A 14,272-nucleotide genomic window follows, 5' to 3' on the forward strand; every position below is an offset into this window, starting at 1 on the left:
TATAATTATTTTTTAACATTTTTATTTACTTGTTATATGAAAATACATAAATATTTTGTTTTTCCAAAAAATAAAAAAAAAAAGATTTTTTTAAATTATTGTTAAAAAAATTCAAACATTAAAATTCAAATTCAATGTTATTTTAAACACTTCTTATTAAAATTTAATCTTATAAAAATATTTATTAAATTTTATTTTTTAATTCATGTCATATCATAAATAGAATATTGTAGTATTTTACGAACAACAATCAAAATCCAAATTCCCCAAGGAACTTTTTCTTCAGCTTTAATAATAAGATTACAATCTATTTTATATATTGTCTATGGTGTAACGTAAGTGAACATAGCTTTTATATAATTAAATTTTGAAATTAAATTTAAAATTATGTAAATAAGTATTTAACAAAAAAAAATATAATAAAATGAATTTAATCATAAAAAATGTATTTTCTTACAAAATAAATAAAATATATCATCAATTTTTACATACTGAAACGAAGTTAAAAAAACAAATAAAATGGTTAACACCTGCAGGATATAAAACGGATATTGTAATCTATAATCCAATAACAAAATGTAAAGTACCCTTAATTTTAAAAAATAAAAATATTCTAACGTGGTATGTATGTGGTCCTACTGTATATGATTCTGCACATATAGGACATGCAATGTAAGTTTTTCTTTTGAATCATTAATTTTATATTTGAAATATTTATTTCACTTTATTTATTATAAAATAAAATTTTTTTACAAATATTCATTTCTATGTATTGCATTAATAATGTAAATAAAAATTAAAATTTTATTATTTATTTTATTATTTTTTACAATTAGGTAATAAAGAATGAAACAATATAAAAATCTTTTAAATTTTATTTTATAGGACTTATGTACATTCGGATATTATCAGAAGAATATTAACAGACCATTTTAATATAAATATTGTAATGGCCATGTGTTTAACAGATATAGATGATAAAATAATAATACGTTCAAAAGAATTAAAACAGAATTATAAAGATTTAACAAGATATTATGAAGATGAATTTATTGAAGATATGAAAATGTTAAATGTTATTAAGCCTCATTTATATTGTAGAGTTACTGATTATATACCACAAATTATTCAATTTGTAAAAAACATTGTAGATAAAGGCAATGCTTATGTTTTAAAAGATGGTAAAAAAAAAAAAATTACTTATTATTACTTATTATTAATTTCAAAAATGTTTTATTTTTAGGATCAGTTTATTTTGATACATGTAAATATGAAATGTATGGCAAATTATCAACACCATTATTAGATAATTGTCATCCAGATAAAAAGTCTGCAATGGATTTTTGTCTTTGGAAAGCAGCTAAAGAAAATGAACCATGTTGGAAATCTTTATGGGGTTTTGGAAGACCAGGATGGCATATAGAATGTAGCACAATTGCAAGGTAAAAAAGAATATTAAAATTTTTTTATTTCACTAATTTTGTTAACTTAATTTATATAATTATAAAAATATATTTCAATTAGTACAGTTTTTGGAAATTCTGTGGACATTCATAGTGGTGGAATAGATCTTATGTTTCCACATCATGAAAATGAAGAAGCACAATCTTGTTCTTATCATGAAGTAGAACAATGGGTAAATTATTGGATACATTGTGGGCATTTATCTTTAAAGGATGTAAAAATGTCAAAAAGCCTTAAAAATGTTATTAGCATAAAAGAATTTCTTAAAAAATATACAGCAAATCAATTTAGAATGCTTTGTCTACTTTCTAATTATAAAAATGGTATTATATTTTTTATAATTTTTGTATAAAATATTAATTAATTTTAAATTAAATTTAAGTATTGAACTTTTCTATTTTTCAGAACTAAAATTTTCTGATGTTATAATGAATAATGCAATAGATATATTACATAAAATTGAACATTTTATTAACAATTGTGATAACTATATTACTGGAAAATGGAATATTGGCAATATAGATGAAGTTGCATTACTTCGTGTTAGTTACATTTATTATCTTATTATTAGTAGTTATTTTTATATAAATGTATTTATATTATACTTTTCAATAAAAATAAAATTTATTTTAGTGTTTAGAAGAAACAAAAAACAATGTTAATATTGCATTAGCAGATGATTTTAATACAGTACAAGCTATAAAATCATTGATAAATCTAATTGATATAGGAAATAAAATGTTACATGATTCTAAGGTAAATATAAATTTATTAATATCAGAAAATATATATAATATTTCAAAAATATATATTAATTTACTAATAATAATAACAAATTTGAAAAACTATTATATTAAATAGGATAGAAAAATTACTTGTGGTACTTGTATACCTGCTATAGTTGCAGTATTAAATTATATATCAACAATATTTTCAAAATTTGGAATTTCAAATTCTTCAACAATAAATGACAATAAAATAAACAATCTCATTGAATGTTTAATTAAATTTAGACATATTGTTCGTAATAAAGTTTTAGAACATGATGTAAAAGATAAAACTTTACTTATTGCATGTGATAAAATACGATCAGAACTTTCCACTTATGGTATAATAATAAAGGTATTACATTCAATTTATAATTTTTAAATCATATATTTTATATTCTTTATTTTTATCTCTATTTTTATTTTATTTTTAGGATTGTAAAACTGAAACAATTTGGAACATCAAAAGATATTAAACAAAAATCAGCATTCTTTTATTATATTGAATATTTTTAATAAAAAATGAAATGATTAAAATTTACATTTATTTTTATATTAGTTTTAGAGAAATAATTTTTTTAAATTAATATTAATTGTTATTATTGCTATTATTATTTGAATTTATTTTTGATTTTTTTGACTTAATATGATTATTTTCCAAATTTTTCCTTTTCATTCCATTTTTTTTTTCTGCCATTGTTTTTTTTAATCCTTTCATTTTTCTTGTCTGTATACTATTAATATTTTGTACTCCAATATGTATACGACCGAAGGTTGTTCCAAAGTTATCTATGGATATATTCTTCTTCTTCTTAATCTATTAATTGTAATTTAAATAAACAAATATATAAAAAAATCTTAATAAATCACTATTTTCATAATAAAAATATTACCTTAAGTTCTTTTGGTTTTTTACAAGCTTCTTTAAATAAATCTTCAGAAGCAAGTTTTATACGTCTACAAATTAAATTTGCTCTCGGACCAATTTCTTCTAATTCAATTCTTGGTATGCTAGAATTGGATTTTTTCAAAAGTATTCTAAAATATAATTTTATGAAATAAAATACATTTGAAGTCATTTTACATAATAATTTCTTATAATAAATAAATATACCTATAACTGCGTAAAAATATTTTATTCTCAATAATAGTAAAACTTAAAACATGTTCAAGACCTTGTAATCTAATTTTTTCTACTGGTTCTCTTTGAAACATATCTACAAATAAATTTTTAATTTTACTGTATTCATGATTATTTTCAAAAAGTTCCCCATTGAAAACTAATAAAGGTTTAATTCCTTGTGATATTTTTGAAATTTTAAAATCTTTTAAGCTTTTATAATTCTCTATACCAAATTCTACCATATCTAATAATGTGTGTTCATACATTCTTCCCATTATTAGGTTATGAGGACGTTTTTTATTATGTAAAGCAATCATGAAAAGTGATGCATTATATTTTAGACAAAACTTTTCAATAGGTGTTATATTTTCAAATGGCAATATATCATTCTTCTTTTGCATCATCTCTGCATCTGGTTTTTTTAAATTATGCTAAAATCAAACATTGTCATATTAATTATATAAAATAATTTACTATTATCAGAACTTACCAAATCTTTCATAAAATCTACTGCTATTTGTGAAGTTTTTTTGCTTTTAAAACACAAAATTTGTTTAATATTTTCTATTAATTTCGGTTCTTTTTTCAAAATAGCTCGTTTACCTCTATGAGTAGTTGGTTTTCTGAAATAAAAATTATATTGATATTTTTAAAATAATATATATCATATTTATAAAAGAAGTTTATTTTAAATATTTATTTTAAATATATTTTTAATAGATTTTAAATATATTTTTAATCGATAAATTTAATATAATTAAAATTTAATATATGAAATTAAAAAATGTATTGTAAAGATATGTTTAATCATAACCAAAAATATCACTTTTCGGAACTTTTCATATAAAAATTAAAAATACTTACACTATTCTATTTATTACAGTCATATTGGTGAATCAATTTCAAAAAATTGTAAAACTATAGAAATATTGAATGAATAATTTATGAATATTCTATATTATTCTATATTGAATGAATATTCTTTAATAATTATTCTTCAGAACACATACTATTATAAGATGTCTAATAAGCACAGTTATATCATATTAGTGTTGGTATTCTTAGCCAAAATATAAAGAGAACTTAATAAATGTATGTATAGCAATAATTTGTCTGCATTTTATGAAATTATTAATTTTTAATAAATAAATGAATATTCAATTCTTCAAAAATTATTATTATAAAATTATTTATTCTTTTATATTATATCTTTTATATTCTATTTATTCTGTACATTATATTACATATATAATCTATAAAAATGTACATAATTAATATAAATAATAAATTTCTTAAATATTGATTTGAAATAAAAATACATTTACATATGTATGTGTATATTTATAAATGCTATCATATATATATTTTACATAAAATTTCATTAATATTTATGTCATTTGATTTTATTAATATTTTAAATTAAATTTTTTAGTTTTACTAAATTTTTGTTGTCCTTTTTCCTGTATTAACCTTTTTTATGTACCTCTTGTTTCTCAATTTATTTTTGCTTCCATTCAATTCGTAAAAAATCTGATTGAAAAAATGAAAACAAGTTTTAATTAATTTACCTTTCTTTGCATGTTGTTCTGATTGAACAATATTTTGTTTTTTATAATATTTTATGTCACTTGAAACTTCAATATTAGGATTCTTTGATTTTATTATTATTTGTTGTACAAAAGTTTTTTTTTGTTCATTTGAACCTTTTTAATATATTAACCTTTATAATATATTATCTAAAAAATAAATAATATAATGATATTTTATTTAAATTTTTAATTTATAAAAAAATTAGAACTCTAAGAAGCAGATTTTTTGTTTTTCTTCATTAATTTGTGATTTAAAAATGGAATTGATTGACAACATAGTTCTAATATCTCATTATTTATTTTAAGTAATAAATCTTCTTTTTGATTATTAAATATAAATGAATTTGATAATTTTTTTGATAGTTTTTGAATTTGTTTTTATTTCTCCACCAAAATATAATAATATTTTTTTAAAAGTATCTGTAAAAGAACTAATGAAATAGTAAAAAAAATATATTTCATATATAAATATAAGATATTCAAGTATTGAACAATTCTTACAATTTTTGCACAATATATTGATAAATTAATTGATTAATATTTTCATGACACTATTTCTATAACAATATCCCATGTCTTCTTGAAATATTCCATCTTGTAATTGAATTTTAATAAATGTTACACATCCATAAATATATTTTTCCATGAAATCTAAAATATATTTAATGTATATAAAATTTTATTGTAAAAATTACACATATACAAACCTTTTTTGATTCGTAACTCCAATTATGACTCCATTTTTTTTCACGAAATAGTTTATTTATTAATAATATTAAATCATTATTAAAAACGAATGTTTCTTTTAAATCAAATTTCTGTGGAAATATCATATTCCTTTTCGAGTTCATAGACAACAACAAATTAATCTCTATTATATTTTATATTATTTAATTTGTACAAAATTATAAATTGTATTAAATATTATAATTTTATTATAAATATTATAATATTATATTAAATATTATAATATTATTATAATTATATTAAATATTATAAAGTTTATTATCATTTCTTTGACATAAATACTTACAATTTTTATACAAGATGGATAATTAATGATATTATCTATGATAATATTAATTTAAATATTAAAGAAATTAAAAATTTTATGATATTTATTAAAAGATATCGATATTTTTTACTATCGATATTTTATAGTAATGAATTTCACACTTCAATTATTAGTGGCAATTTTAAACTTTTGATAAGATAATAAAGAAAACTACGTAAATTTTAAAATAGTAATTAAATAATAAAAAAAATTTTAATAAATATAGATTGAAAAATTTTCAAAAATATAAGGAAACTTTTTTTAAATTTTTTATTTTAAAAGGAATTATATTGTATGTAATTTTTTTATTTCTTTTTTTTCTTATAAATTATAAGAGGTTTTCTATATCTCTTCATTTTATTATTATATCTATTTTATTACTATATATTTGATATATTTTCAAAGAATTATATAATAAAAAATAATATATTTTTTTCAAAAATTCTCGAATATATTTTAGATATTTCACAGACTATATCTTTTAATGTAATATCTATGTCATTAATTATTGAAAAATTCGCAATATTTTTAAAAAAAATTTTGCATAATCATAATTTTAATTTTTCATTAAAAGTTATAAAATATAATAACGATAGAAGTAAAAAAGTAAGTTTGAAGTAAAAAAATTTCTTTTTATTGAAACAAAAAACTTTATAATTGTTTATAATTTTGAAAATATCCTTTTTTTTGACTCATATTTATTAACATTTTTTTTTTTTAAATTATCTAGAAGTTATGAATTCTTCTTTTTATCACTTTGAATACTAGATATCTTTATTTCATATCTAATATATTATATAAATGAAACTGAATTTCTATTTATAATTTTTTTTATAATAGTTAATTTTGTATATTTAGCATACATTTTTTTCATAAATTAGATAAAAATCAAAAAATTAAATGTAAATCTTTGCTTTTTTTCCTTCGATAATTTAATATATGAAATAGCAATAATAATTTAATATATGAAATGAGCAAAATGTATTTTATATTTTTGTATTGTATATATTATATGTATATTTTGTATATTACGTATATGTAATCTTATAAACTAATATTTATCGTTAGAAAAATTGCAGAAAGATTTAGATTGCACATATTTGTTATATCCAAGTTAGCAAATTGATATATATAACAGAAATATAACAAAACAAATTAACAATCTGTTAAAGCAAATTGATGATAAAAATTGAATAAATTGAAAACTATATAACATGTTGTCAGAATGAAAACAAAAATGAAGCAAAATTTGTGCAATAAATTAGTGCCAAATATGCAGCAAAAATCGAGTAAATGTAATCTTGAATATTTAATTTAAATTTTAAATAAAAATATATATGATATTTAAAATCTGTTAATTTTTTCCGAAATATGATTATTTAAAACGTAATAAAAATCATCATATGATATTATGTATATATTTTTTATAAAATGAATTCTTACGTTATTAATGAAATGGAAAAAAGAATTAATATCAATGTAAATCATATTTTTTTCATTTTATTCATTTAAATATTACATTTACTTATTATAAAATGTTTTATAAAATGTAAAATAAATTTTTTGATCGATTATAAATAATATTTTTTTATTTTTTTGATTGTAACAAAAAAAATTGCACATTTTTTATTTTATTGTATATATATATATATATATATATATATATATATCACAATATTATATATATTATATGTTTTTCTTTTCTTTTTAGAAAAAGAGAAGATGCTTTATGTATATTTCCATATAAAATAAAATTCTTTAATTTATTGTTATAGAAATAATATGAGATTCTTCAGATAGAATAAAAATACATTATTTATTAAAACTTCTTTTTGTGATCTGTTTACTTCTTCTGTGTAATATCTTAATATTGTACTAATATTTTCAAGTAATAAATAAATTTAAATTATTTTGAAAAGAATAATTTTACTTTATTATCACTAAAGTGAACTATTTATAAATTATAGAAAATTTTATAATTAATAATAAATTAGAAAAAGTTAATAATAATTGAATTATTTTCGAATTTTCAATCTTTTATATAAATACATGATTATTAAAAATAATATTATAAATTTCAGTGATTAATTTATTATATTAGTTTATTTAATTATTAGTTTATTTAATTTGCTATTTTGTAATACATTTATGACATTAAAGCAAAAGAGACATGAAATTATTTTATGTTGTATTATATATGTATATTTTTTTATATTTCATATATTTTATCAATTATATAATAATGATTAATTTGCTCATAGTAAAAAATTTAATTAACTAAATATAAAAAAATTAATTGCCTTCAAAAAAGAATAATATTTCCTATTTAATTCCTATTTAATATTCCTATTTAATATAATAGAAAAACTAACTAATCGAGAATCAGACATTGAATATCGTATAGTTCTAGCCAAATTATATAATATAAAATTGACTTAATAATATAAAATTAATTTCTTTAATATTGTTTCATTTAATATTTTAATATTTTAATATTTTTTTCTTCTTTTTCTTCAATTTAAAAGTTTTCTACTTTTAATATACTTTTAATATACTAAAATTAATTATTTCTTTCATTCTATGTTTTACTTTATATTCTTTCTTTAATGCGAAGTATTGTTGTTTAAATTTATAGTGAATTCTTTTTATTAATTCATTTTCGAATAGAATTTTAGCCACAATTTGTCCACAAATAGTAATCGGTATCTTTTTCTTAAAATTATAGATGCAATATAGAATAGAAAGATGCAATATAATTATAACTTGTAGATAATTCAAAAAAATTATAAAAGAAGCAAATATATCGACAAATTTTAGCGAGTAATTTTAGAAATCTTTTTTCTATATTATCTTTATAACATGAAAATATGCATAAAGTTTTAAGGTAAGAAATGATCCTATTATATAATAAATATTTTAATTTGTCTGATTTCAGACAATTTAACAATTTCTAATCTAATCAAATCGTTATTGATAATAGATGAATATTTATAATATTTATATTCTGATAAACTAAGCGATAATTCAATCGAATGCCAGACATGTATTAATGTAAAAATTAAACACATTATAAAATATGTCCTATAAGAATAAATTTAATATTGTAAATTTTACATAATCATTAGTGCAATCAACAAGTCTTATACAATACTATCCAACTTATAATATTTTTCTATTTTATTAATCTTAATTGTAAAATAATGCTTTTAAAAAGAATTACATTTCAATAATAGAGGAGTAAGTTATTTACAGTTAGATTTTAAATTTTCAATGGATAAAACATTTACAAACATTTACAATAACAAAATTTATATGAATTTTATCAAATTTAATTATCCATTATTGTAACATCATACGAATGTATAGAAAATATGTTAGCAATAAGAAAAATTATCAATAAAAATCCATGGCAAATAATAAATAAGAAAAAAAACAAACGAGATGAAAATCTATTAATTTACATAATCAATACAAAAAACTAATAATAATAGAAATGCAAATGTAAATAGAAAAAAAAATATTTCCAAAAATCTCTATTTATATTATGATAATAGAGTGATCAATTTTTAAACAATGATTTAAAAACTAGAAAATATAACAAAAAATCGCCACCAAAAATATTGCGAATATCATCAAAATTATCTATATAAAATAAAATCTCCAAAATATATGTATATTATAACCATAAATGCGTTGAAATATATTTAACCTTATCTTTTTATCAAATATTTATAACAAATATTACACAAAACATGAATCAAACAATATGTTTGTCACAATTGCTAAATAAACGATTTTGAAATGGTTGAAATTGAAAATGTTTCATCAAAAATAAGTGTGAAATTTGTGAAATTTTGATTTATTACTCAATTAAAGCAGAAATTTATCAATGTTCTGGATTTTCTATTATACTATATTCATATTTACTATATATATGTATATATATATATTATATTACATATATAAAATATAATATAATATAATTATCATCAATACAATAGTAATAAAAATGTTTACTGATAAACAATACTTGTAAATCATGAAGCTCTAATAAAAAAGATTTTTCAACATTAATAATCGATTTTTAATGAAATTTATAAAAAATATAATTCTTGAAAAAATATTTAACTTATATTTTATCGGCAATCATTTATATTTAGAGAATAAAAACTTTTCTTGAAGTGTTTTGTGAATAAAAGACTTATTTTTCTCAGTTTTAAAAATTTTTTATAATACAAAAAATGTTGTACATAAAAATTATTTATTTTTTAATGATAAATTTGATCTAAACTTTTTTTCAAAATATCTATTTATTTAAAAATTATGATAAAAAATTAATATTTTATTAATTTTCCATATAAAATATAATTTTAATTTTGTCTAATTTTATTTGTTGTTTATTCAAACTATAAGCAATATAAAATAAATGGATATTTTATTATTCTCTTTTATTAATAAAGAAAGAAATTTATATAAATATTAATATAATCGCAATCGAATATGTCACAAATTTTTATATCATCATATTATCAGATTATCAGCTAAAATTATAGATGAAAAAATTAATCAAATAACTTTCAATTCTTTTCAATTCTCTCATGCATTCAATCTTATTAGATATCTTATTAGATATATATTTCAATCCTACTAGATTGAATTATATAGTAACACTGAAATGATAACACAAAAAAATAATATCAGAAAATAAATATGAAATACTAGAAATACTAGAAAAATTTCTAAAATTACTACAGAATTTATTTAATATTTATCTAACATTATGACTTTAGGATATGGAAAAACTTTATTAGAAAACATTAGATTTAATTATGATATTAAATATAATAATAAATACATATTATATTTTAAGATAATAAAAATGCAATGATTCTTCATGTAATTAATTATCTATATTAGAATACAATAATTTAAAAATTTTATAAGCTTTTTTTATTGTTTAAATACAGTAACTTATTGTCAATATAGAAGCAATAATGATTATGATGTAACATTTATAGTATTATATTTTTTTTAAGCTATATAATTAATATTTATATTTAAATTAATATTTAATATATAAATTATATTAATAATAAAATATTAATAAATTAATATTTATAGCATATTTTTTAATATTATGTTACATTACTTATATCATATTGTATTACATTTTATTATATTATATTTATTACATTATATTAGATTATATTATATTTATTACATTATATTACATTATATTATATAATATACCAATAATACTTAATCCATAATACTTAAATTAATATAAATCTTGTTCCATTATCGTAATATTAATGTTTATATATTTATATAAATTAATCAGATCTTCATTAATAAAAGAGATAATAATATAATATTTTACAATATCTATCTATTTAATTTATATAGTTTAAATAAGCAAGAAATAAAAAACACAGGAAACTTAAAAATAACATTAGATTTTAAATGAAAAATTAAGCAAAAATATTAACTTTTTATTATAATTTTTAAATAAATAGATATTTTATACAGTTTATACAGTCAAATTTACCACTAAAAATAATTTTTGTATATAACATTTTTTTCTATTAAAGAATTACATATATAAAGAGTTTTTAAGATATTGAAAAAAATATATTTGTTCAATTTTAAAGTTTTTACCTTTTAAACATGAACGAATGTGGATAAAAAAAAATATGAATCAAATATTTTTTATTATATTGTCTATAAATTACATATTTTTTATAAGTTTACATATTCTATAAAACTATATCCTTTATAAGTTTTATCAAAATCAGTTATTAATTTGAAAAATTTTCCTTATAATGTTGATTCGTCAAATGGAAAAGCAAAAGCAATAAATTGAAATTTATTCAAATAACTTTTACCGTCAAGAAAAAACGATATGCTTTATAAATAAAATATATAAATAATATTATCAATAATATCATCAACAATATCAATAGTACAATCTTCATTCAAATAAATAAATAAAATAAATTTAATTAAAAAAACAATATATTCAAAAAAAAAAAATGAAATCGATGTAATTTAAAAATAAGCCATTCAGACTTTAGCTAATTGATGAAATACAAAAGAATTTTATTGAAATAACTTTTATTGAATTACTGAAAGATTTATAATTAGATTTTAAGCCAACACATTATTACAGTTTGAATTAATAAGTGAAAGAAATTATTATAATTAATTTTATATAATTTATATAAATATATTAAATATTTATATAAATATATAATTTATATAAATATGTAATTATATAATTTATATATTTTCTTATATATTTTATATAATTTATATATTTATATATTCTTTTATATATTTTATATAATTAATTTTATAATGTTGATTTTTAAATAAATAAAAAAATAAAAAAGTAAGAAATTTATAATTTTATTTTAGATAAATATAATACAAAAAAAGATAACTTTTAAACTTAAACTTATAAAAATTTCTCACAATTTTTGAGAGCAAAAATTTATATTCAAATTTTGTAATTTTTACGAAAATATAATTTAAAAAAAAGTAACGTGCATATCAAATTTGTTTGATATTTCTAATAACAATATCTATCTATCACATTTTTTACGAGAATGTATATTTATAATTCACAAATATTTATAAGTGTATTAAGAAAACAAATTTTTCATTTTTTAATACGTACAGATCTTATAACACATATTTTCTTATAATACATTAAAATTAAAATATACACATTTAAAATCACAATTTTTATTTATACTTATTCACTGCAATATATGCAATATATAAAAAATATAAAATGTATAGGATATTATATTTGTGAAATACATTTATAAGGTCAATTCTAGAAGTCAAAACAAATACAATTGATTATAAAAATTTCGACGCTTTATTAACCAATTTAAATGAGGACAGAATATGACGACATAACGGAGATAAAGAAAATGAAATCACTAGAGAATTATTTATCAAAGCTTAACATGGAATTTTTGTCAGTCATTTGCGGACGATTTGATAATATTTTATATAATTATATTGCTTATAAGTTTGTATATTTGAGATTATAATTTATATTATTTATAAGTTATTAAAGAAAAATCATTAGTTACTTTAAATGTATTTCAAAATTACGTTTTTACAAATTATGTACGTTATAACTTAGTAGGTATGATAACAATGGCGATAATGTTATTTATTCTATGTATTTATTTTATACAATAATTATTATAATAAATTATATATATAATATATATTTATATTATGTGCATATGCGCATATCTAATATAGAAATAATGTTTGACACGATTTTGGCAAATAGATAGATAAAATTATGCCTTATGATTCACACAGTTAATTATAATTGATTCTCATCACATTCTTGTTATCTTTTGATTAAAATTATCATCGAATCTCTATATTTTAATTTTAGACCTTTCTTTCTTTCATTTGTGAATAAGAATGTATTTTTTAAAACTAACAAATTTTTATATATTTATAAAGAGTATACTCTTATATAGAGTAGAGCGGTAATCGTAATACATCATCTATATTAAAAAGTCTAAATTAAAAAATCAGAAAAAAATTGATATTAAATTTCTTTTTTTAAAGTTTCGTTTTTAATAAAATTGAATTAAAAATTAATCAAATTTACAAACTAAATATGAATTAATTATCATGTATTTTATTATCAGTTGTTTCTATTTGATATAAATTTGTATACATTAATAATGATATAATTAAAGTAATATAATTTTTTTGCAAATTACTTAATTCTTATTTTTTATTACAAATACAATGAAATTCCATTTTTTTATTATTTAAATGAAATCTTACATAATACTTGATTATTTGAATTCTAAGTGAACATTTATTATTTAAACTTCAATTAAGTATTATTATATTTATATAATTAAATATTTTTATAATAATTAGAAATGTACATTATATCTATGATATAAAATAAAAAATTATTTCATTAAGCATCAAAGAAGCATTAAAAAATTGTTGCAAAATTTATCTTGCAAAATTGTTTCGAAATTTATAATATTTAATACATTATTATGCATTTTAGAAAAATGTCAAGCGAATTTCTATTAATTATAAAAAAAAATTGCATTTGATAAGGAAATTACGTGGATTTTTATTATATAAATAATTTGATTATATATATTGCGCCTGTTTATTTGTCGCAAATTTATATAAATGAAATTCTATATCGTCAAAAATATTAATGTATTATTATTAATTTTTCTCGTTGTATATATGAATCAACGAATTA

The 14,272-nt window shown here is 17.1% G+C and overlaps 2 protein-coding genes across 4 annotated transcripts; one reads left to right on the top strand and one right to left on the bottom strand.

The window, feature by feature from the left end:
- Positions 1-308: 308 nt before the first annotated feature.
- On the top strand, positions 309-2,772 carry LOC108001421 (probable cysteine--tRNA ligase, mitochondrial). 2 transcript variants are annotated; one of them, XM_017062421.3, is made up of 8 exons: positions 309-672; positions 886-1,181; positions 1,244-1,442; positions 1,525-1,787; positions 1,870-2,006; positions 2,098-2,220; positions 2,326-2,586; positions 2,666-2,772. In XM_017062421.3, exons 1-8 carry the CDS (start codon positions 425-427, stop codon positions 2,705-2,707), a joined length of 1,569 nt encoding a protein of 522 aa, XP_016917910.1. In that variant the 5' UTR covers positions 309-424; the 3' UTR covers positions 2,708-2,772. The 2 variants fall into 2 exon arrangements, with proteins under 2 accessions (XP_016917910.1, XP_016917911.1); XM_017062422.3 differs by having other exon boundaries at positions 886-1,157.
- Positions 2,214-4,403, bottom strand: LOC108001422 (ribosome production factor 2 homolog). 2 transcript variants are annotated; one of them, XM_017062423.3, is made up of 5 exons: positions 4,219-4,403; positions 3,845-3,977; positions 3,346-3,785; positions 3,125-3,242; positions 2,214-3,048 (listed from the first exon to the last, which is right to left on the bottom strand). In XM_017062423.3, the coding sequence occupies exons 1-5, from the start codon at positions 4,239-4,241 to the stop codon at positions 2,821-2,823; spliced, it is 942 nt and encodes a 313-aa protein (XP_016917912.2). In that variant the 5' UTR covers positions 4,242-4,403; the 3' UTR covers positions 2,214-2,820. The 2 variants fall into 2 exon arrangements, with proteins under 2 accessions (XP_016917912.2, XP_028524233.1); XM_028668432.2 differs by having other exon boundaries at positions 3,125-3,269.
- Positions 4,404-14,272: the final 9,869 nt, after the last annotated feature.

The sequence above is a fragment of the Apis cerana genome, linkage group LG5 (assembly GCF_029169275.1).
Source record: "Apis cerana isolate GH-2021 linkage group LG5, AcerK_1.0, whole genome shotgun sequence".
Lineage (NCBI taxonomy): Eukaryota > Metazoa > Arthropoda > Insecta > Hymenoptera > Apidae > Apis > Apis cerana.

Excerpts from the sequence above, each read along its gene's own strand:
- LOC108001422 (XM_028668432.2), bottom strand. The coding sequence starts at position 4,241 with ATGACTGTAATAAATAGAATAGT. Across the intron at positions 3,786-3,844 it reads TAGATTTTATGAAAGATTTG|CATAATTTAAAAAAACCAGA; the intron begins GTAAGTTCTGAT and ends GTTTGATTTTAG. Across the intron at positions 3,270-3,345 it reads ATATTTTTACGCAGTTATAG|AATACTTTTGAAAAAATCCA; the intron begins GTATATTTATTT and ends ATTATATTTTAG.
- LOC108001421 (XM_017062421.3), top strand. The coding sequence starts at position 425 with ATGAATTTAATCATAAAAAATGTATTTTCTTACAAAATAAATAAAATA. Across the intron at positions 673-885 it reads GCACATATAGGACATGCAAT|GACTTATGTACATTCGGATA; the intron begins GTAAGTTTTTCT and ends TTTATTTTATAG. Across the intron at positions 1,443-1,524 it reads GAATGTAGCACAATTGCAAG|TACAGTTTTTGGAAATTCTG; the intron begins GTAAAAAAGAAT and ends TATTTCAATTAG.